The 23,640-nt window shown below is 39.1% G+C and overlaps 1 protein-coding gene and 1 pseudogene across 1 annotated transcript; both read left to right on the top strand.

Annotated features, from left to right (window-relative positions):
• Positions 1–275: 275 nt before the first annotated feature.
• On the top strand, positions 276–5,825 carry LOC118643859 (annotated as a pseudogene).
• LOC118616428 (zinc finger protein 14-like) lies at positions 3,782–4,896 on the top strand (the record flags this gene model as incomplete). Its single annotated transcript, XM_036241998.1, is given in 2 exon segments — positions 3,782–4,009; positions 4,261–4,896. Coding segments are annotated over 2 exon segments (864 nt in total), but the record flags the coding sequence as incomplete, so codon positions are not given.
• Positions 5,826–23,640: the final 17,815 nt, after the last annotated feature.

The following is a 23,640-nucleotide window of genomic DNA, read 5'->3' as shown; positions in this document are numbered from 1 at the left end:
AACTTGGGAAAAATATGCATTCTGCTCTTGTTGCATGACGTGTTTTATAAATTACAACTAAATTCTATTGTTACATAGCACTTTTGAGCTCATCTCCACCCTTGGTGGTGCTATGCCTGCTAGAATTTATTATTCATAATATAGGTTGTTGACATCTACAACTATAGCAGTGGATTTTTTCTATTCTCCTTGCATTCTATCAGTTTTGTGCCATGTATTTTGCTTCTCTGTTATACACACACACACACATGAAGATTGCTATGCTTTCTTGGAGAATGGACCTCATTCTCATTATTGTAAGTTTAAATGTAATTTTAAATAAACTGTCATCTGTTATATTAATCATGATAAGAAATACAAAAGTTATAAAATATACCTTAATTTATTCTTTTTTTAATTTACCACCTTCATCATTTACATTCTTCCTGATGAATATCTTTTCTTTCAAAGTAGGTGTACTCATGACAAATTACCTTAATTTTTGTCATCAGAGACCTTATTTTTCTTTATTATTTTTTAAAATATGTTTTTATTGATTTTTTAGAGAGAGAGGAAGGGCAAGAGAGAAACATCTAGTGGTTACCTCCTGCATGCCCCCTACTAGGGGTCGAGCCTGAAACCCGGGCATGTGCCCTGACCAGGAATCAAATCGGGACCTCTCAGTCCATGGGATGACGTGCAGTCCACTGAGCCACACCTGCCGGGTCCTTTATTCTTGAAGGATAATTTTGTTTGACACAGAATTGTAGAAGAGTGTTTTACAATAAACTTTAACTATTTTACTTAGGTGTCTTTTTGCTTTAATGATTTCAGAAAATAAATTTTATGTTTCATGGTAACAAGGCGTTTCTCCTCTGAATTTTTTCAATATATCCTGTTTGTCTTTGATTTTTGCCCATTTTGAATATGAGATATTTGGTTGTTGTATTTAGTGTTATGTGAGTTCCCTGGGTTGACAGTTTGCTGTCTCTCGAAATTTTAGGGAAATTTCAGTGATTGTTACTTCACTGAATTTTTTTCCTGTTCTTTTCAACCACATCCCTCCTCCTACCCCTTGTGGCCCACATCTGTGCAAGGTGATAAGAAAACCTTAGTGCTCCTTCTTTGTAGTCACAGAAGATTGAATCCACTGGAGCTCCTGCTTGTATGTAAACTCTCACCCTAGTGCACTTCTAACCTCAGAAAAAAGAAAAAAAAAAATCCATGAATTTTTTTTCTCTCTCTCAAGCTATTTCATGTCTGCTGGAGATGACTGACTGAGTCTCTCCATAGACCTCAGTTGTAGAAGTAACAAGTCCTTTCATATCCTATTGGCCATGTGTGCTGTCATGAGCTGAGGGATTCTCATGCTTGAGTTGAGCTATTATGCTTCTTTACTCTGTGGGGGTGGGGTGGTGGTAGTGGTGGTATTGGAAATGAAAAAAGAAGGGAGTGTATTCTCTAGAATGGCAAAAAAAAATTTTCTAATTGGGGAATAGAGATTTTATGACCTTTTGAAGGAAAACACTACTGATGACTTTATGTAATTTATAATTATGGGCAAATTCATCATCAAATCATGTGGACATCCATGAATTCTCTTGTTGCAGCTTTTAACCTGTTCCTCAGTGTCAGCAGTTCCCAACATTGATTGTTAGGGTTGTGCTGAAAAAAGCATGCTAGCTTAATGGTATGTCGGTGGGTGTGCCTATGTGTGCCCAAATTGGCTGGAAGTAGCCCTGATGCACATGAATATAGGGATTTTTGTGGTCTAAGTTGTCCTGCTTTCTTCCTAATATCTGAACTCTAAGTTCCAAGTAACTTTCTAGACCATAAGATTGTACAGAAAGAAGGAAGAAGTGAGTCTGTGATAAATATTACACAAAGGAAAAGCAATACTGCCCCCTAAGAATATTTTTAGTCAGCCAGCTGCCTCAGGTTACAGGCATTCCTTAGAGACATTGCGAGTTCAGTTTCAGACCATTGCAATAAAGTGCATGAGTCAATAATAAATTCTACATTTTTTTTTGCTTTCCCAGTGTTTAAAGAAGTTCTATTTACATGATACTTTAATCTGCAATACCATATGTTTACAATGTCAGTGTACATGCCTTAATTTAAAAAATATTTTATTGCTAATAAATGCTCACCATCAGCTGAGTCTTTAGGGAGTTGTAATCTTATTTCTGGTGGAGGGTCTTATTTCCATATTGAAGAAAACACCAAATGCAATAAATTGAAACTCAATAAACTGTTCTTCTAATGGTTTGGAGAACTCTAAGACCAGCTAGGCTTTGTTAAATGTGGGATTTCCACAAGTCTCCTGGACTCTTTGTTTTTGGTAATGGGGATGGAAAAAAATCTTCCAGTTTTTCACTGTTTTCATTTATTTAAACCTCATGTAGATGGGGTTTCATGGGGTGCTATGAATAGGCAATACGGAGAAAGATGAAATAACTTTTTCACAAGGAACTGATAGTTTAAAAATAGTAATATTTATTTCATCTGTGTAGCATTTCTGTCATTTCCTAGCATGTTCTGAACCCTGCCATTAGACAAAATATAATGTAATGTAAACCCAATAAAAATGTGTTGATAATTTATACTTGTTTATGGCAGTGTTAATTATATAAGGAATTAAATGTTGATAGAGAGTAAATTTTTGATGATTAATTTATAGTATAAATGTTTGCAGGTGAGAGAATCATACATAATTTTCCTATAAATGGAGTCTGGGTGTCCAGTGCTGTCAGTCTCACACATCCTACTCTATACATATTTGGGGCATTTTAGGACTCAGTGGCCTTTGAGGATGTGGCCGTGAACTTCAGCCTGGAGGAGTGGGCCTTACTGGATCCTTCACAGAGGAAACTCTACAGAGATGTGATGTGGGAAACCTTCAGGAACCTGGCCTCCATAGGTAAGGATGACAAGTTTCCTTCACTTCCTCAATTAGAGGACAGATATTTCTAACCCTTCAACATTGTTATAAGTTGTGTAATGTGGAAAGGGAACACATTGGTAAATAAACTGGGCATGGTCACAACTAATTATAGAACTAAAATCAAATGTTTTTTTGTAATTTCTAATACTTTGGAATGATTTCTCTGGGCCTGCATTATAGGTAAAAAATGGGAAGTTGTTGATATGGAAGATCAGTACAAAAACCAGGGGAGAAAACAAAGGTGAGTCAAAGAATAGAAAGCAGGGTCTCACATAAACAAACAAACAAACAAACAAACAACAAAAAAACTTATTATACTACAAAATTTAAAAAATAAGTGAACAAAACAACCCCTGCTTCAAGTTAATTACTTCCTAGAAATATTCACCAAATTACTTTCTTATATATGACATAGAAATTTACTTTCGCAAACTAGTTCATATGGAAACAGCATTAATAAACCCTATATATGAATTTCACTGTTTTGATAATTGCAAGATAAAGTTGTCTTTTAGAATTTTCAGTGTAATTTATTTCTAACAATATTGATAAAGCAGAATATCTACAATTTTGCTATAAATTATAAAAATATACTTCAAATATTCTAATAAATATTCTACTAATATACAAAATCACTAATAAATAAATCATTAATAATGTGTTTCTTGTTTTTTACAGAATTCATATGGTAGAGAGACTCTGTAAAGGAGAAAAAGTAGTCAACATGGAGAAAACTTCAGCTTTATTTCAAATCTTAATGTGAAAGAGAAAAGTCTTCCTGCAGTAAAACCATGGGAATACAGTGTGTATGGAAAAGGCTTCATGGATCATTCATCCAGTAATAGGTACACCAGCTGTCACACTGGACACAAGCCGTTGAAGTATCAGAAATATGGAGAGAAGCCATATCGATGTAACACATGTGGAAGAGGTTTCAGTTATCTTCAGTGTTTTGAAAAACATGAGCAAAATCACAATGTTGAGAAACCCTACAAATGTGAGGAATGTGGGAAAACCTTCATGTGGCTCAAAACTTTTCAAAGACACATGAGCACACATACTTTAGATGGTCCTTATAAGTGTAAGGTGTGTGCAAAAACTTTTAGTCCTCCAGCTTCACTGCAAATATGTGAAAGAACTCACACAGGAGAGAAGCCCTATCAATGTAAACACTGTGGAAAAGCCTTCAGATGTTATAAAGTTTTCAGAGACATGAAAGAAATCACACTGAAGAGAAACCCTATCAATGTAAAAAGTGCAGTAAAGCCTTCATGTACCCCAGTTATCTTCGAATACACGAAAGAACTCACACTGAAGAGAAACCCTATGAATGTAAGGAGTGTGGAAAAGCCTTCAGATCTTACAGTGCCTTACAACCACACAGAAGAACACACATAGGAGAGAAACCCTATGAATGTAAGGAATGTGGAAAAACATTCAGTAATTGTAGGTCCTTGTAAATACACGAAAGGTCTCACACTGGAGAGAAACCCTATGAGTGTAACCATTGTGGCAAAGCATACAGTGCTCCCAATTATCTTCGGAAAGATAAAAGAACTCATATTGCAGAAAAACCATATAAATGTAAGGAATGTGGAAAAGCCTTTAGATTTTCTAATTCCTTACAAACACATGAAAGAACTCACACGGGAGAGAAACCCTATGAATGTAAAAAATGTGGCAAAGCCTTCAGATCTTCTGGTAACTTACAAACACATGAAAGAACTCACGCGGGAGAGAAACCCTACAAATGTAAGGAATGTGAAAAATCCTTCAGATATTCCAGTTCTTTACAAATGCACAAAAGGACTCATAAAGGAGAGGAAACTTATGTATGTAAAAAATGTAGTAAAACATTTAGATATCCCAGTAATCTTCGAATACATGAAAGAATTCACAGTGGAGAGAGACTCTATGAATATAAGAAGTGTGGAAAAGCCTTTATATCATACAGTTCCTTACAAACACATTGAAAGGACTCATACTGGAGAGAAACCCTTTGAATGTAAACATTGTGGTAAAGTCTTCATTTCTCGAAAATCCCTTCAAAGACATATGAAAATGCATACTTGAAATAACACCTTATCAATGTAAGGAATGTGGGAAAGCATTTACTTGCCTTAATTTGTATAGACAATATAAAAGAATCCACACTGGAAATAAACACTATGAATGAAAACAATGTGGTAAAGCCTACATCGAACAGAGTTCTTTACAATGATATGAGAGAACTCACACTGGAATAAAAACTACAAATGTCAGCTATGTGGAAAAGCCTTCACTTTTAACAAAATCCTTCAAAATCATAAGATGAGAGTATACTCAGCAGAGAAACTATATAAATATGAAGCATGTGGGATAACCTTCAGCTATTTTTCTTCTGAAGGCATAAAAAGACTCATTGGGTCAAACCTCTTGAATATAAATAGTGTGGGAGACTAGTTGGGCCACATCCTTAAATGTGAAACTTCCACCAAAAATATAAAAATGTAAATAATGTAAGAATACTTGATGAAAATTAATTCATAATGCCCTAGACAGTGTGACTCTGTTGGTTGGAGCATCATTCCATGCACCAAAGGGTCACAGTTTCAATTCCTGGTTAGGGCACATACCCAGGTTAAGTGTTGATCCTTGGTTGGGGCACATATGGGAGGCAACCGATTGATATTTCTCTCTCACATCAATGTTTCTCTCTCTCCCTCCATCTACCTTCCTATCTCTGTTAAAAAACAACAAAAATATATCCTTGGGTGAGGATTAAAAATAATTCATATATAATATTGTAGAAATTTTTCAACATTAAAGCTTGATAATAAAATTGTAAATTATGTTTACCAAGCTTCTTTCTTTTCTTACTATCTAGTGCATCATTATACACCAGACTTTAACTGAAGTAGGCACTTGAACAATGGTGAGTGGGGGAAGTTAAGGGCATCAACCAATTGCATCATCAAAAATCCACCTACAACGTAAGCTGGGCCTCTGCATGTATGGATTCCCATTTTTTACAGAGATTTTTAATCCCAGTATCAGTTGACCTGTGCGGTTCAAACTTAGGTTGTTCAGGGTCAACTAAAATTACTTTAAGAAATGAATATCAATGTGAGATAATTCTGCAAGTTGTCTTTCAGCAATAGTAGATAATATTACTAAATCAGTATTATTAAATCAGTTAATAACATTGTCTTTTTATATTTTGAAGGCTGTTAAGTTTATGGGTTAACTCAAGTATATTTCTATTTTGCAAATAGGTTTATTTTTTAATAATCTGTGTGTGTGTGTGTGTTAAAAGGCCATTGAAAAAGGGCAGTTTGGTATAAGTTGAGACTTGCCTACAGGCCACGTGACAGTTGGTGGATATTCCTAGTCCATTATATATATTCTCCCTTTCTTACTGAATAAGCACTTTGGGGGGAATAATGGGTAAAAGGGCCTCCTTTTCCCATTCTTATAAAAAACTGGAGTAAATTTTATGTTTGTCAAGTTTATGAAAGAATAAAGTTTCATGTGAGTTATTTTTATTTTTAAACTTTTGCTTTTTCTCTTGACTGGCATATGGTAAATAGATATTGATTTAAGAAGAGAGACCTGCCCTGGCCAGGTGGCTCAGTTGGTTGGAATGTCATTCTGTACACCACAAGGCTTTTGGGTTCAGTTCCCAATCAGGACACATACCTAGGTTTCAGATTTAATCCGTGGTCTGGATGTGTACAGGAGGCAACCTATCAACGTTTCTCTCTCACATGGATGTTCTCTCTCTCTCTCCCATTCCTCTCTCTCTCAAATCAAATCATCCTTTGATGAGGATTTTTTAAAAAGAAGATGATGAAAAGGAGAGACTTGTAATAGGAGAAAATATCTAAGTCGGATCTATCCTATCTTTTGATAGTGTTAGAAGTAGATTTCCCAGGGTTTTTTCTTTGTGGTTCCATATTAAAATTACCAACAGCCTTACTTGCATGTCATTTGGAAAGCAGGAGTAAAGAAGGCATTCATGAAATATTGGAGTCACCACCATACAGGGATAGACAGAGACACATGGGGACTTTGAGGACACCGTCTTCCAGCTGACTTTTTGGATTTCTTACCCTTCAGTGAAGTGTATCTTCAAAACCACCACCAACTCTTTAATTTTCATTTTCTTAGAGGTGTAGTTTTTCCACTGATTTCTTCACAAAATTCACAAGGAAGATCTATAAGAATGTGGATTATTTTTAAGCCCTCTTGTGTCCACCAGAAAACTGATTCCAACTTTCATGCTTGTGAGCATTTTCTAGTATCCCTCTTTTCTGGATTATGTCAGTATAAGGTCTAATTTGTATAGGAAACAGTTTTATGCTATTAATGGCGCTCACCAGCACCATCTTCTGATTCAGCATGACATGTACAATGGTGCAGTCAAAAATAACAGGACATTGTTTCTCTCTGCCGCACGTGCAGTGGCTGCCTTGACCTGGCCCTTTCATGTGAGAATAAGCCCCTTCATCCTGTCAGGAAGACTGTGGGTGTTTCCTGCTACTTATAGCTGAATGTAGTCCCTCAGTTAGTTTTCAAATATGTTTGATTGCGTGTGATTGAAAATACGAGCATTTTGCTGTAGTTGTTTCATAGAAATACTTTATTAACTGTTTTTAAGCCATAGAATGCTAAAAAATACTGTGCTTCCTATGATGATACATAAACATGTCCCATTATAATTATGGAATTTCAGATAATATTTGTAATTTTTTTAAATATGTTTTTATTATTGATTTTAGAGAGAGAGAAAGGGAGAGAGGATAGAGAGAGAGAGAGAAACATCAATGTGAGAGAGTCACATTGATCAGTTATCTCCTACATGACTCCCATTGGTGATCAGGCGCGCAACCCAGGTATGTGCCCTGACCGGGAATCGAACCTGTGACCTCTCGGTGCATGGGATGACATTCAACCAACTGAGCCACATTAGCCAGGGCTAAAGTTTGCAATTTTTAATTTAATATTATACATTATGAGACAATTTTATCATGAGCATGTAATTTCAGGTATTTTTTCCTCAAATTTTATTTTTTTTAGTTACAATTTTTGTTATGAGACTAAGTTCCTTTTCATTTTTAATACCAAAAATGGAAATCATGGTTTTTCTCAGTACTCTGTTGCCAGTGACCTGCAGGATTTCACCTATCGTAAAAAAGAGAGGTGTAATAAATTCTAATGAGAATAACCACAAACCATCAAGGGACTGTGAAGTGTTAACAGTAATAGAGTGCTTTAAAGAACTTTAAAAAATGTGTTTCTATTGATTTTATATAGAGAGGAAGGGAGAGGGAAAGAGAGAAACATTGATGTGAGAGAGAAACATTGACTGGCTGCCCCCTGCAGGCCCCCTACTAAGATAAGACTGGCCTTACAATGAGAGCAAGGTCACTCCCCGCCCCAGTCCTCTGCAACAGCTTTTGTTTTTCCTGCTTATTATCTAAACATATGTGTTTCCTACAGTGTATTAGACACAGTTTACCATAAAATACCTTAGTTAAACAATAATTCACTTCTTAATATACCACATAAAATATTTAATATCTCCTTTACATTTCTTCTGTTTAGGTAAATTGTTAAAAGAACATAAATGTAGCAAAGGAGAAAGACTAGACCAGTATTAAAAACAGCCTTTACTTCTCAGAATATGTTCTTGATGCTAATATTGTTAACATCCTCCATTGCTCTGCACTTTAGAGTCATCGTACCCAATTTAGCACATATTATCAACACACTGTAGGATTTGGATATAGCAACATGAACCAAACTTGTTCTTCAAGTCCTGGTGCTTAAACTTTTGTAGGAAAAGAGAGATGGTTAACAAATGGTAAAGTTTTGTTGTATAAGATGGAAATAAGGGCTGTAATAGAATTTTTAAAATTATGAGTTAATAGTGAGGCTGGGGTATGTATCACTGCTCTGATGACAGTGAGTGACAATGCTACTATTGTTCACTTGAATTTCTAGCATGTAATACATCTTAAACACATTGAGTGTTAGCTGTAGGTTTTTCATATATGGCCTTTATTATGTTGAGGTATGATCCTTCTATTCCCACTTTGCTGAGAGTTTTTATCAAAAATGGGTGCTGGATGCATTGTCAAATGCTTTTTCAGCTTCTATTGATATGATCATATAATTTTTATCTTTCATTTTATTTATGTGGTATCACATTTTTTCATTGGTGAATATTGTACCAGTCTTGCATCCTTGGATATTTCCCACTTGGTCATGGTGGATAATTTTTGAATATATTGCTGGACCCTATTTGCTAATATTTTGTTGAGGATTTTGGCATCTGTATTCATTGGGAATATTGATCTGTGATATTCTTTCTTTGTAGCATCTTTATCTGGTTTTGGGATTAGAATTATGTTGGTGACATAAAAAGAGGATGAAAGCCTTTCTTCCTCTTGAATTTTTGTAACAGTTTGAGGAAAATAAGTGTTAGTTCTTCTCTGAATGTTCCATAAAACTCCCCGGTGAAGGCTGTTTGGACCCAGGGTTTTGTTTGCTGGGAGTTTATTGATTACTGCTTCTAGTTTCTTAGTTGTAATTGGTCTGTTCAGGTTTTATGATTCTTCCCAGTTGAATTTTGGAAGACTGTATGATTCTAGGAATTTGTCCATTTCACCTAGGTTGTCCAATTTGTTGGCACATACTTGTTTAAAGTATTTTCTTACAATCCTTTGTACTTCTGTGGTATCAGTTGTTACTTCACCTCTTTTGTTCCTGATTTTATTAAATTGGGTCCTCTCTCTTTGTTTCTTGGTGATTCTGGCTTAAGTTTAATCAATCTTGTTTATCTTTTGAAGAACCAGCTCTTGGTTTCATTGATCTTTTATATTGTTTTTTAGTCTCTATGTCATTTATTTTCACTTTGATCTTTATTATTTCCTTCCTTCTACTAGCTCTGGGTTTTTCTTTTTGTTCTCTTTCTAATTCTTTAAGTTGTAGGGTTAGATAGTTTATTTAAAAATGTCCTTATTTCTTGAGGTAGGCCTGTTTTGCTATGCACTTCCTGCTCAAGACTGCTTTCACTGTGTCCCATAGATTTTGTGTTGTTGTGTGTTAATTTTGATTAGCTTCCAGGAATTTTAAAATTTCTTTCTTGATCTCATTGATAACTCATTCATTGTTTATTAACATGCTATCTAGCCTCCATGTATTTGAATGGTTTTGAGTGTTTTTATTGTAATTGATTTCTAGTTTCATGCCATTGTGATCTGAGAAGATGCTTCATATGATTTCAATCTTCTTAAACTTGTAGAGACTTAGTTTGTGTCCTAATACGTGGTCTGTCTTTGAGCATGTCCTATGTGCACTTGAGAAGGATGTATATTCTGCAGCTTTAGGTTAAAATGTTCTGTAAATATCAATTAAACCCAGTTGATCCAGTGCATCATTAGGGTCTCTGTTTCCTTGTTAATTTTTTGTCTATAAGATCTATCCAGTGATGTCAGTGGAATGTTAAAGTCCCCTACTACTATTTTATTGCTGTCAATCTCTCCCTTGAAGTAATCCAGAAGTTAAAAATATATTTTGGTGCTCCTATATTCAGTGCATATATGTTTACCAGGGTTATATCCTCTTGTTGGATTGATCACTTTAATATTATGTAGTGACCTTTTTGTCTCTTATTATGGCCTTCATTTTGAAGTCTATATTATCAGATACACCAGCTTTTTTTTTTTTTTAATTTCCATTTGCACTGAAAATTTTTTCCATCCCATCACTTTTATCCTGTGCAAGTCTTTTGTTCTGAGGTAGGTCTCTTGTAGATAGCATATATATGGGTCATTTTTTCTTATCCATTCAGCTACCCTCTGTCTTTTGATTGGAACATTTAAGCCATTTACATTTAAGGTTATTATTGACAGGTACTTATTTGTTGTCATTATTATTCTATAAGCCTGTGTTCCTCTCTATTTTTTCTCCTTCTTTCAATAGTCCCTTTAGCATTTCTTGCAGTACTGGTTTGGTGGTAGTGATTCCTTTAGCCTCTTTTTTTGTCTGCAAAGCTCTTTATTTCCCGTTCAAGTTTGAATGATAGCCTTGCTTGATAAAGTAGTCTTGGATTCAGACCTTGCTTTTCATTACTTTGTATACTTCATGTTACTCCCTTCTGGCCTTCAGTGTTTCTACTGAGAAATCAGCTAACAGTCTAACGGGAGCTCCTTTCTGACTTTCTACCTCTCTCTTGCTGCCATTAAGATTCTTACCTTGTCTCTTTTTTTTTATCCTCACCTGAGGACATTTTTCCATTTTTTGTTCAGATAGAGTGGGAGGGAGAGAGAGAGAGAGAGAAAGAGAGAAACATCGACGTGAAAGGGACACATACAAGTGGCTGCCACCTGCACGACCAACCAGGGCCTGGGACAAACTGCAACTGAGGTACATGCCCTTAGCGGGAACCAAACCCGGGTCTCTCTGGACCGCAGGCCAATGTTCTAATCGCTGAGCCAAACCAGCCAGGGCCTTTCCTTGTCTTTTTAAAAATTATTATTTCTTTATTGACTTTAGAGAGAGAAAAAGGGAGAAGGAGAAAGAGATAGAAATATCGATGAGAGAGAACATCGATTGGCCACCTCCTTCCTGCATGCCCCCCACAACCTGGGCATGTGTCCTGACCAGGAATCGAACCAGTGACCTCTTGGTGCATGGGTTGATGCTCAACCACTGAGCCACACTGGCTGGGCTCTTTCTTTATCTTTAACATTTGCCATTTTAATTATGATGTGTCTAGGTGTGGGTCTTTTTGGGTTCATCTTGATTGGGATTATCTGTGTTTCCTGATTCTCTAATCCTTTATCAGATTCTTCTCCTTTTGGGTATCCCTATAATGTGAATGCGCTTATGTTTCCATGCTGTCACAAAGCTCCCTTAAACTCTCCTCCTGCTTTTTAATTTTTTTTTTTTCTATTTGCTGTTCTAATTGGGTGTTTTTTCCTACCTGGACTTTTAATAAACTAATTCAGTCTTCAGCTTCTTCTAATCTAGTATTGAGTCCTTCCAATGTATTTTTTATATCAGCTATGTCATTCTTCATTCCACCTGGTATATATTCATAGCTTCTACCTCTTTTTTTATTTATTTTATTTTTTTATGCTAGTGTTGTTCTCATTAAGTTGCTTGTAACTCTCATTAAGTTGTTTGAGCACCCTTAAAACAGTTGCTCTGAATTCTATATCTGACCAACTGCTTGTCTCTATTTCATGTAGTTTTTTTTTTCCTGGTGATTCCTCTTTTTCTTTCATTTGGGCGTTGTTCCTTTGCCTCACTATTTTATCAGTCTGGTAGTTGGGGGACAGGTGAGGTGTGTTGGGCCATGTAGGCAGGTTGCTGTGTATCAGGTAAGACTGCTGTGGCTCCCCGTCTTGGTGTGGTGGCCTTCTTGTGGGACCCAGTGGAGTAGTCTCCTTGATCTTCTGAGCTGGGTGCTCTAGGATTGACCCTTGTGTGGGTTACGTGGGCTCTCCTGTTGAATTTGCATCTTGATTGTTGTTATCCATTTGTGGGTGGGCTCAGACCTCAGGGTTGTTAACTCTGAGTCTCCACCCTGACCCTGTGATCCTGTCATGCCAGCCATTATATAAGTGTTGACAGAACCAAACAAAGCAAAACCAGACCAAACAAAAAAGAACCTCCCCCCAAAAATATTAGTATCAACAATAATAAAAGCAACCACCTCAACAAAAATTAAAAGACTAACAAACTGAAACACACACACACACACACACACACACACACACACACAGAAGAATACCAGAAGACAGGAGACCAAAAGGGTTAGGAGAGGGCTGGGGGAAAGAATATGAAAGCAAAGAAGGCAGAGGCCAGAAATAGGGTAAGTATAAAATATAAAAGGTAGAAAATAATGGCAAATAATAATTTTAGAAATTAATAATGTTAAATTGAATAAAATATAGAATAGGAAAGTAAAAATGGTAAAAGAAAAGAAAAATATGAAGTAAAATAAATATTTAAAAAAACACACACACCAAAACAAACCTTGGATCTGCTATTTGTGGAGCTCACTGGATTTTGCTCTGATGTTGAATCTGGTCCCTTGTGTGTGGGTCCCTGTCCTCTTGGGCAGTTCTCTGGTGCAGGCCAATCTGAATCGCTGTCCCCATCTGGCCCTGAGCCTCCTGGCTGAAGTCCTGCAGGGCTGGATCCCAAGTAGTCCTGTACGTGGGGCTTCCCTAGAGTGGAGGCTGGGTGGCTTTATGGTCTATTGACTTTTATATATTTGTTCTGGGCTGCTTTCCCTTCCCCCATGGCACTGGGCTCTGTGGGGTATCAGGTCCAGTCAGGGTGGTTTAAACAGATTTGTGTTGGGGCTGATTCCTGTAGCTTATAGGAGGGGCAGGCTGTCCCTTCCTATTCTTCCAATGCCTCAGCGCTGCTTGGGTTGCTGACACCCCCTGGTTGCCACCCCAAACAGGGAGAATAGAAAAAATAAAAGGAAAAAGGAGAAAAAAAAATGCCCTGCTTGGCTTTTTAATCTTTCAGCGTGCCTGTCTATCGTTGAGCGTGGTTTCTGCCCAGGCTCCTTCCTTGCCAGACATTTGAATTCCCAGCGCCACCAGGACCTGCTTCTGGGGTGCTGATTTCCAGCCCAAAGCTGCCGAAGCTGTTCCATGGGGCGGGGCTTCTGCCCAGGCTCCCATCAGGCCAGACTTCCAAATCCCCAGCGCCTCCATGCACTGCTGCTGGGGTGCTGATTTCCAGCCCAGAGCTGTCCCACAGGTGGGGGAAGGGGCACCTCCTCTTTGCTGGAGGTGGGGAGGAATGTGCCTCTTTCCCAAGGCTCTCTGGCTAGCCCCCACCAAAGTTCTTTCAGCAAATACCCAGCCCCTCATATCCACTGCTGTGTGATCTGCTCAGACCCTCCTCAGGCGCGCCATTCTGCTTTGTGGCCTCTCTGGCTCCCACAGTCAGGGCAAGCTTTCCAGGCTGGCGCCACAGCCACGCGCTGGCTTTTAGCTTGGGATAGTGCTGAGGACCCCTGGTGAGCCCAGTCACCTCTGATTCCCACCAGCTGATGCTAAGTGGGCTCCCCTTCCCTTCTCTGTTGCTCTTGTTTGGAGATCTCCGTGTGGGGCTGAGTTCCCCACTTCCAGGGGGCAGGAGCTGCGCCACTGCACCTTCTGTTGGTTTTCCCAGCTGCACTGCTCAAGTTTGCCCCCCCACTTTGCATCTTCTCTTGTCTCCTCTCCATGCTCCCTGATGGCAGTATTTCCAATCAGCTATTTTCAGGTGGTTTTTCAAGTTGAATGCTCCGCAGTTTAGCCTCAAGTTCGGTCCTGTGTTTGGAGCAAGCAGATGGAACTTTCTTAGGCTTCAGCCACCTTGCCTCCTCTCCTCTAACTTTACATTTTTTAAAATAATAAAGTATTTGGCATTTTTATTTTGCTGCTGTGCACAGAGTGACCCAAGAATGCACCATTAAACCGTGGAGTCCTCCCATTCTGGGAAACACCTGTGTTGATCTGCACCATTCCAGCCCATCCTGAGTTTATTCTATGAGTAGGGTGCTATCTATGCAAGTCTATTGTAATTCCCAAATGGAAACACCAAAAAGAGCTATGGGTGTTTAGAGGCATCCATCCAAGAAATAACTGAGGTGAGCTGTAGAAAGAATTTTCAGTCTGGCTGGTGTGGCTCAGTGGTTGAGCATCACCCCATGCACCAAGAGGTTGCTGGTTCAATTCCCGGTCAGGACACATGCCCAGGTTACGGGCCAGATCCCCAGTGGGGAGCATGAAGGAGGCAGCCAGTCACTGTTCTCTCTCACTGATGTTTCTATCTCTCTCTCCCTCTCACTTCCTCTCTCTAAAAAACCAATAAAGGAAAAAAACATTTTTTTAAAGAAATAATTTTCAGTAATATCCTAATTTAGAATAAAGAAGAATAAATATCCTAATTTAGAATAAAGAAATTTTCAACATATTTTTATCTCAAAAGTGGCTGGAAGACTTTTGTGTCAATGATTCATATACCCTGTAGCCCATTTTGTTATTCATAGGTTTTTATTGACATGCTTAGACTTCTAGCACATGTTGTGAAATTGTGGGAAACAACATAGCTACAAGTTTGTTTGTGTTGTTTTTTTTTAAATCCTCACCCAAGCCCTGGCCGGTTTGGCTCAGTGGTTAGAGCACCGGCCTGCAGTCCGGAGAGACCCGGGTTCGGTTCCCGCTAAGGGCACATACTTCGGTTGCAGTTTGTCCCCGGCCCTGGTTGGTCGTGCGGTGGCAGCCACTCGATGTGTCCCTTTCACATCGATGTTTCTCTCTCTCTGTCTCTTCCTCTCTCTCCCTCCCACTCTATCTGTACAAAAAATGGAAAAAATGTCCTCGGGTGAGGAAAAATAAATAAATAAATAAATAAATAAATAAATAAATAAATAAATAAAATCCTCACCCAAGGACATTTTTCCACTTTTTGTTCAGACAGAATGGGAGGGAGAGAGAGGAAGAGAGCGAGAGAGAGAAACATTGACATGAAAGGGACACATGGAGTGGCCACCACCCGCACGACCCAACAGGGCTGGGGACAAACTACAACCAAGGTACGTGCCTTTAGCGAGAACTGAACCTGGGTCTCTCTGGACCGCAGGCCAATGCTCCAACTGCTGAGCCATACTGACCAGGGCTACAAGTTTTTATATAAAGTGAATTGTTAAAAATTTCGAGTAAGTCTACATATAGGAGGGGTTTTATTCAAATGGGAACCATGGGTGTTCTTTGCTTTTTGTCTTTTGGTGGTAGTATACATTGGTGAAAACTCACAAGTAACCTAAAATATTATATTTGTGTGTGTGTGTGTGTGTATGAAAGTGAATGATACATTGGATTTTTTATGCCAGGAGAATGATAACTCTCCTGAACCTTGATTATACATGTTTAATTCTTCCCACCACTGTAGGATCTTTGTTAAGAAGAACTGAATAACTGGGGAAGAAGGACACAGGCCAAATCAGGACTTCCTTGCCACCCTGTCTTAATTGATAAAACAACTTCTAGGACTGCACTGCCCTCATCTCATGCACATAACCAGGGCTGCAGTGAGGGGGCTCCCAGAGTCTGTCCTGAAGTTTAAATCAGGCTCCTCAGATAGATCTCTGGACACACTGTGGTTCTGAAAGGTGCATCCCACGTGGGCTCTGCCTGGGACGTCCTCAGTCATGTGTATCAGCATCATTTCCTTCCATCCCTCCACAGATCACTTCCACATTTTTGTTTTTTTTTATTCAATCCTACTCCATCCTGCTTACTTGGAAACATTTTTAGAAATCCATGCATATCTCACTCTGCAAACTTTCTTTGAGGCAACACTAGGGGGCTGAGAGCTGAGAGGGTGACACAGCAGATGTAGAACCTATGTGATGGGCACATTCTGCTAGGTCACCACAATCCCAGCTGCAGTGTATTTGTCAGATCTGCTTGCTTACTTATTGACACAGCACTTAAAAATTGACTGACTTTGAATTAAGAAACAAATGGTTCAAGAATTTGTCAAAATAACAATCAGTTCATTCTTATCTCCTTAACGACACCTGTTTACCCATAGATACTTTATCAGTCGTCTTTTATGCATTAAGTCCATAAATCACCCACGGTGGGCATTGCCTAAGGCATTCTTTTACCAGAAACTATTCTCCTTATCTGGTGCTGCACACAGTTAGAGTACCCCCTGCTGGAACTGACAGAGTCTTATTTATTTATTTATTTATTTATTTATTTATTTATTTATTTATGTGATTGATATTTTTAGAGAGAGATAGAAACATTGATCAGCTGCCTCCTGCACACCCCACACTGGGGATGGAGCCCGGAACCTGGGGATGGAGCCCGGAACCTGGGCATGTGCCCTGACCGGGAATCGAACCAGGACCTCCCAGTCCATGGGATGACGGTCAATCCACTGAGCCACACAGGCCCAGCAACAGAGTCCTTTTTAAATGGAGGCCCTCCCAGGGCCTGAGCTGATCCTCCACAGCCAGCTTCCTGTTTTGTCTTTGGTCATGAATGCAGGTTTCCTCAGGCTTTCTAAATCGAGGCCTTCTCGTTGAACAGATGTTACTTACAGAATGGAGGCAAAAATGTTTCCTCTGGCATATTCCATCTACAGGAGGAAGTGTGTTTCCTTCTCTGTGATTGACGTGATCCATTCTATAGAAGAGGTCTGCTTTCTAGACACATTGGCCACTTTGGGAGTCATTTGGGAGCACATACATGAATGACCGGGGAGATCAATTTTATAGACAGTGTGCCACAACCACATCTGATAGAGTTTACTGCAGACTTGCAGCATTTTGTCCCTCGTTCAAACAGGCCATTCCTGATCAAGGATTTGACCAAAGTATCAGGTCAGTTAGTCAAATTCTAGGCAATCGTGCCAGCACTAGACAATTCCTTGGCAAAGAATCAAATTACTCTGTACTTTGTTACAGTTCCTTTGACCAGGACAGCGATCCAGCTGTCAGAATCCAATACCAACAGCTCCTTATTCGAGGCTGCAGCATTGACATGAAGAACTCTGGGAACATCTAGTCTCACAATACCCTAGTACAAAACAAATCAAATTCACTACTTACTCTGCACACATTAAACCTCATTCTTCAGAGGCTCATTTCATTGCACAGGGTGATAAATTGACTCCAATTTCTGAGACACATACTGACACCTCAGACTTAATGGTATTAACCTTAACCCTGGGGTGTCATACAATATAAAACTATTTAGAGACCATTAACCTAAAGTCCTAAGTAAAATTCAAGAGATTTTCATCCTCTGTTATGGCTCACTTAGTGATTAATTGATGCACCTGATGTGAACAAAATGCTCCACTGATAATATAATCAATGCACATACTGTCCAAGCCACGGAAAGGTCTCTACAGTTGGTGGCAACTAGACTTTGTAAGACTTCTTATCAATCTGCTGGGCTTTTTGCTATATTCAGACCATGGTAGAAACTCATAGACGAATTACTTATCCCATCATAAATAATCCTGCTAAAGCCAAAATGCAAGAACTCAGGATGACACACTAGACATTATTGATATTATCAACTCATTTATCAAAATTACACACACACACACACACACACACACACAGACACACTGCTCTTGTGAAAGGTATTCAACAGAACTAGTACCTTTCTAATGGGAACTCCTAGTTATAATTTTTTACAGAATGGCCTAGTGGCTTATTCAGACAAGCCTTCTTCTACAGACTTGATGCTAATGATAGTGTTGGCTACATTCAACCCCCAGTCTTTGGGGACTATATGTTGTTCTGATCATCAGGCTTACTGGCACCTTATTAACAGAAACTTTATTTATTGTGACCAGCAGCATCTGTTTATTGGACAACTGCATGTTCTCCAACAAATACAACCTTTTGCTTCATTCAGGTGTTTACACATTCCATCCATGTAGACAGGAGGGGAGGAATGAACAATGAAAGGCACAGATATATTGAGGGAAATGTACTACAAACTGTGTTTTCCTCTCTTTTTATTTTCTTCAATTTTTATTAATTTATTTTTGTTACAGAGGTTTCTCCTTTTTCCCCCCTAGACACCCTCCTCCCCGTCCTGTCCCCCTCCCCCAGCATTTTTGCCTATGTCCATTGATTACGCATACATGCATATAAGTTCTTTTGTTTATTTCATTCTTCCCCCCAACCCCCTCTTCTGAGGTCTGTCAGTCTGAACCATACTCCTTTCTATGTCTCTGGGTCCATTTTGTTCATCAGCTTATTTTGTTCATTATATTCCACAAATAAGTGAGATCATGTGGTATTTGTCTTTCTCTGATTACCTTGTTTGCTTAAGATTATACTCTCCAGTTCCCTCCATGTCGTCTCAAAGGATAAAAGATCTTTCTTTCTTACAGCTGCATAGTATTCCATTGTGTACATGTACCACAGCTTTTTTATCCACTCATCTACTGATGGACACTTGGGTTGTTTCCAGATCTTAGCTATTGCAAATAGTGCTATTATAAACATAGGGGTACATATACTCTTTCTGATTGGTGTTTCAGGCTTCTAAGGATATATTCTTACAAGTGGAATCACTGGGTCAAATGGAAGATTATTTTTTTAATTTTTGAGGAAACATCATATTGTTTTCCATAGTGGCTGCACCAATCTGCATTCCCACTAGCAGTGTATTAGAGTCCCCTTTTCTCCACACCCTCACCAGAATTTGTTTGATGATTTGTTGGTGGCAGCCATTCTGGCAGGTGTGAGGTGATGCCTCATAGTTGTTTTAATTTGCATCTCTCTGATAATTAGTGACGTTGAGCATTTCTTCATATGTCTCTTGGCCATGTGTATGTCCTTTTTGGAGAGGTGTCTATTTAGGTCCTCAGCTTATTATTATTTTTTTTTATCCTCACCTGAGGACATTTTTCCATTTTTTGTTCAGGTAGAGTGGGAGGGAGAGAGAGGAACAGAGAGAGAGAGAGAAACATCGATGTGAAAGGAACACATCGAGTGGCTGCCACCCGCATGACCGACCAGGGCCGGGGACAAACTGCAACCGAGGTACGCGCCCTTAGCGGGAACCGAACCCGGGTCTCTCAGGACTGCAGGCCGACGCTCTAACCGCTGAGCCAAACCGGCCAGGACGTCAGCTTATTTTTTAATTGGGTTCTTTGTCTTCCTTTTGTTGAGTTGTATGAGCACTCTATATATTTTGGAAATTAACCCCTTATCTGATGCATCATTGGCAATTATGCTCTCTCATAGAGTGGGTTTCCTTTCCATTTTGATGGTTGTTTCTTTTGCTGTGCAGAAGCTTTTTAGTTTGATGTAGTCCCATGTGTTCATTTTTTTCTTTGTTTCTCTTGCCTTAGGCTAACGTGATATCAGTGAAAATTCTGCTGCATATGATGTCTGAAACTGTTGCCCACATTTTTTTCTAGGATTTTTATGGATTCATGGGTAACATTTAAATCTTTTATCCATTTTGAGTTTATTCTTGTGTATGATGTAAGTTGGTGGTCTAGTTTCATTTTTTTGCACGTAGCTGTCCAATTTTCCCAACACTATTTATTAAAGAGGCTGTCTTGACTCCATTGTATACTCTTGCCACCTTTGTGAAATATTAATTGAGCATAATGTCTTGGGTCAATTTCTGGGTTCTCTTTTGTGTTCTGTTGATCTATATGCCTATTCTTGTGCCAGTACCAGGCTGTTTTGATTACAGTGGCTTTGTAGTATAACCTGATATCTGGTACTGTGATGTGTTTTTCTCTTTTGGTTAAAGAAAAAAACCTTCATCATCAATAGTGCACTCATAAGTAACAGTGGGATACAAAACTTGATTGTTGTGGATCTGCACTTGTGTTTCTCTTCTCATCTTGTATGTATAGTGTATGAGTGATGCTGCTCTTTATCAGCAGCTGTCCATAGAGTCAAAACAAGGGTCAGGAACCCTGGCTTGTGTGCCGTGGTTGAGTGTTGTCCAGTGCACCAAAGGGTCACAGGCTCGATTCCCAGTCTGGGCACATACCCAGGTTGCTGGTTCATTCCCTGGTTGGGGCCCATATTGGATGCAATTGATCGATGTTTCTCTTTCATATTGATGTTTCTCTCTCTCTCTCCCTTCCTCTCTTTTTCTAAAATCAATTTAAAATAAAATTTATCCTTGGGTGAGGATTAAAACAAAACAAAACAAAACAAGAATCAGGAAGGAAAAAGTACTAACAAGAGTAAACACAGGAAGGTGGGTTTGCTTAGTAGAAGCAGAGGCTGTGCAGGAAGATCTTGCTGCTCCTCTCGAACTCCTGCAGCAGCTTGTTGATCTCGTTCTCCCTGTCCTTCATGTGTTGAATGCACCGGCCAAGCTCACAGATGAGGAACACCCCCAGGGTGGCATCTTGGTGGTTTCCTGGATGTCCACGTTGAGCAGGTCTCTTGCTCTATGGAATTCAGATTTTTCATCCTCTGGTTGCACACGCTCCCTTCCCAGGTGAGAATCAGGTCAAACAGGTCTTTGTGTGGTGGGCAATTAGACAAACATAAACAGAACAAGGACGATACGCCAGGTACAAAAGGTCACCAGGGCAGAAAGCCCTGGGTGCCTAACAACAGGCAAAACTAGGAAAACAAGAAACTTGCCACCAGAGTAACCTTTCCTCCCCTAGCATATTGCTGGTCATTCGGTTTAGACCCCCTAACCTTTCATATCACTGGTCATGCAGTTCAGACCCTCCCCTGACCTTTCTTCCCCAGGCATGTTGCTAGTCATGCAGGTTAGACCCCCTTTGTATGGTAAATGGAAACATGGGCCCCTTCCCATTTTCCAACTCCCCCTTCCACGCGGTGGGGAATACAGTGAAGGCCATCATAAGTGGACTGTGAGACCTTGGGAACCCGGCTAGCAACTCAGTCTAAGAAAAGCCAATGAGAAACAGCTTCTAGACTTGAGCTTGGATTGTAAATAGCTGCTGTTTTGATCTCACACAGCTTGTGCATGAGCCTGTCCCCCACCCCCTGCATGCTTTGTTTTTCTCTGTTTTCTGTACTCTATAAAATTTTGTATTGGGCAAGTTTGAGGGGTGGCAAAACAATAGCATCACCAGGCTACCCCTGGTGTGGCCTGTCTGCAGGCCAGATGGGGCTTAGCAGGAAAACTTCACCAGTGACAGCTGGTGTGGCGGTAAACTTCACTGGTCGGCCACCACTGAAGCGCACGTAAGTCCTAATAAACCCATGTCTTTCACAGCTAGCTCTCCTGGTTATTTCTTTAGAATCCACAAATTAGCTGAGGTTTTTCTGGGACCTCAGCACTTTGCATAACACCCTTAGAAAGGGAACAAACAAGGGGGCTGGAGAATAGCCCTTAAGCCCCCAGCACAATGAGGTTGGGACCTGCATCAAATACATCTAGGCCTCAGTTATGTTTCAGCTCTAGGCCAGAGAAGCAGCAAAACCAGACGAGCAATGCCATGGCTGACCTCAGGGCCAGCTACATTGACTAATGACCCCCTGCCCTGGTGCCCACCAATTAGAGGAGAGCACCATCCTTGAGGAGACACATGTGAAAAGCTGATGAATATTCTATTGAGACTTCCCCTGAGATCTCCCCTAAAGTCTCCATCCTTAAAAGCCCTTAAGATCAGAGGACCCTGCATGCTCTCTCTCCCGGGAGCACACCCCTTCCTTCTCTTCTCCCCAGGTGTGTTACTTTTACCTTTCTCTCTCCGAAGCTCCAAGAACCCTTCTTTTGACTCTGTGACTTGTTTCCTCAGCTCATTTATGCCACAGCTCATTTCTAACTCTGTGACTTTCTAAAGAAACTTTCTCTTATGGTTTGTGTTGGCTCTGAATTCTTTCTTAGCCAGAACTCAAGTACCCAGATTGCCAAACAGAGGTCTGGTCTGACTCCACCTGTCTAACACCTGGTGCCGCTGCACTGCCAACAGTAGCATGTTGGTTTCCCTCACCTGTTTGTGTTTTTACCAGTTTTCTTCTTGTAATTGATTTCTAGTATCATACTGTTGTGGTCAGGAAGGTGCTTGATGTGATTTCAGTCTTAAATGTATTGAGACTTGTTTTGTGACCTAATGTGATCTAATTTGTAGAATGTTTCATGCGCACTTTAAGAGAACGTGTTCTGCTGTCTGTGGATGGAATGTTCTGCAATATCTGTAAGTCCACCTCTACAATGTGTCATTTGGGCCAAGTTTTCCTTGATTTTGTGTCTGGATGACTTATCCATTGATTTAATAGCAATAATAGGTTTATTCATCTATTATTACTATAGTACCAATATCTCCCTTTATATCTGTTCATTTTTTCTTTATATTTAAGTGCTCCTACGTTAGGTACATAGATGCTTACAAGTGTTATATCCTCTTGTTGGATCAGTCTCTTTATGATTATGTAATGTCCTTTGTCTCTTGTTCTGGTTTTAGTTTTAAAGTCTTAAGCACTGCTACCCGAGCTTTCTTTTTATTTTCATTTGCATGGCACATCCTTTTCCATCCCTTCATTTTCAGTTCAGGTCTTTAGATCTGAAGTGAGTCTCCATAGGCAGCATATGTATGAATCTTGTTTCATCTTAATCCCCTTAGCCATCCCATGACTTATTGTTTGAGCATTTCATTTATTTACATTTAAATTAATTATTGATGGTTATGTACATATTACCACTGTATTAAGTGTTTTCTGGTTGTTTTTGTAGTTATTCTCTCTTTTATTTTATCTCATTTTTTTTCTCTTGGGCATTGATGACTTTCTTTAGCATTGTATTTGGATACATTTCTCTCTCTTTTTTTTTATATTAATTATAAGGGTTTTTTGTTGTTGTGGTTACCATGAGCTTCATGTATGACAACCTATATGTCAAGTAATCTATTTTATAAAGTTAATTGTTGCTTATGTTAAACCATTTTAAAATCACTACACTTATTATATTCTCCCTACGTATTACTTTTATGATATCATATTTTATATTTTTGCGTTTGTCCCTTAATTATTTAGATAATCCTGATTTTATTACTGTTGTCTTAACCATCATAGTAACTTTGTAATTAGTTGATCTACTACTTGTACAAAATGTTTGCTTTTATCATTGAGATTTTCTTTTTATTTGTCTGGGAGTTAAAAAAAAAATTCGCAATGATAATTTTGTTGGGTGGAGTTTTCTTGATTGTAGCTTTCTTCCTATTTA

This window comes from Molossus molossus, unplaced genomic scaffold, assembly GCF_014108415.1.
Source record: "Molossus molossus isolate mMolMol1 unplaced genomic scaffold, mMolMol1.p scaffold_m16_p_4, whole genome shotgun sequence".
Classification (NCBI taxonomy): domain Eukaryota; kingdom Metazoa; phylum Chordata; class Mammalia; order Chiroptera; family Molossidae; genus Molossus; species Molossus molossus.
This window is presented reverse-complemented; position numbering and strand designations above follow the sequence as displayed.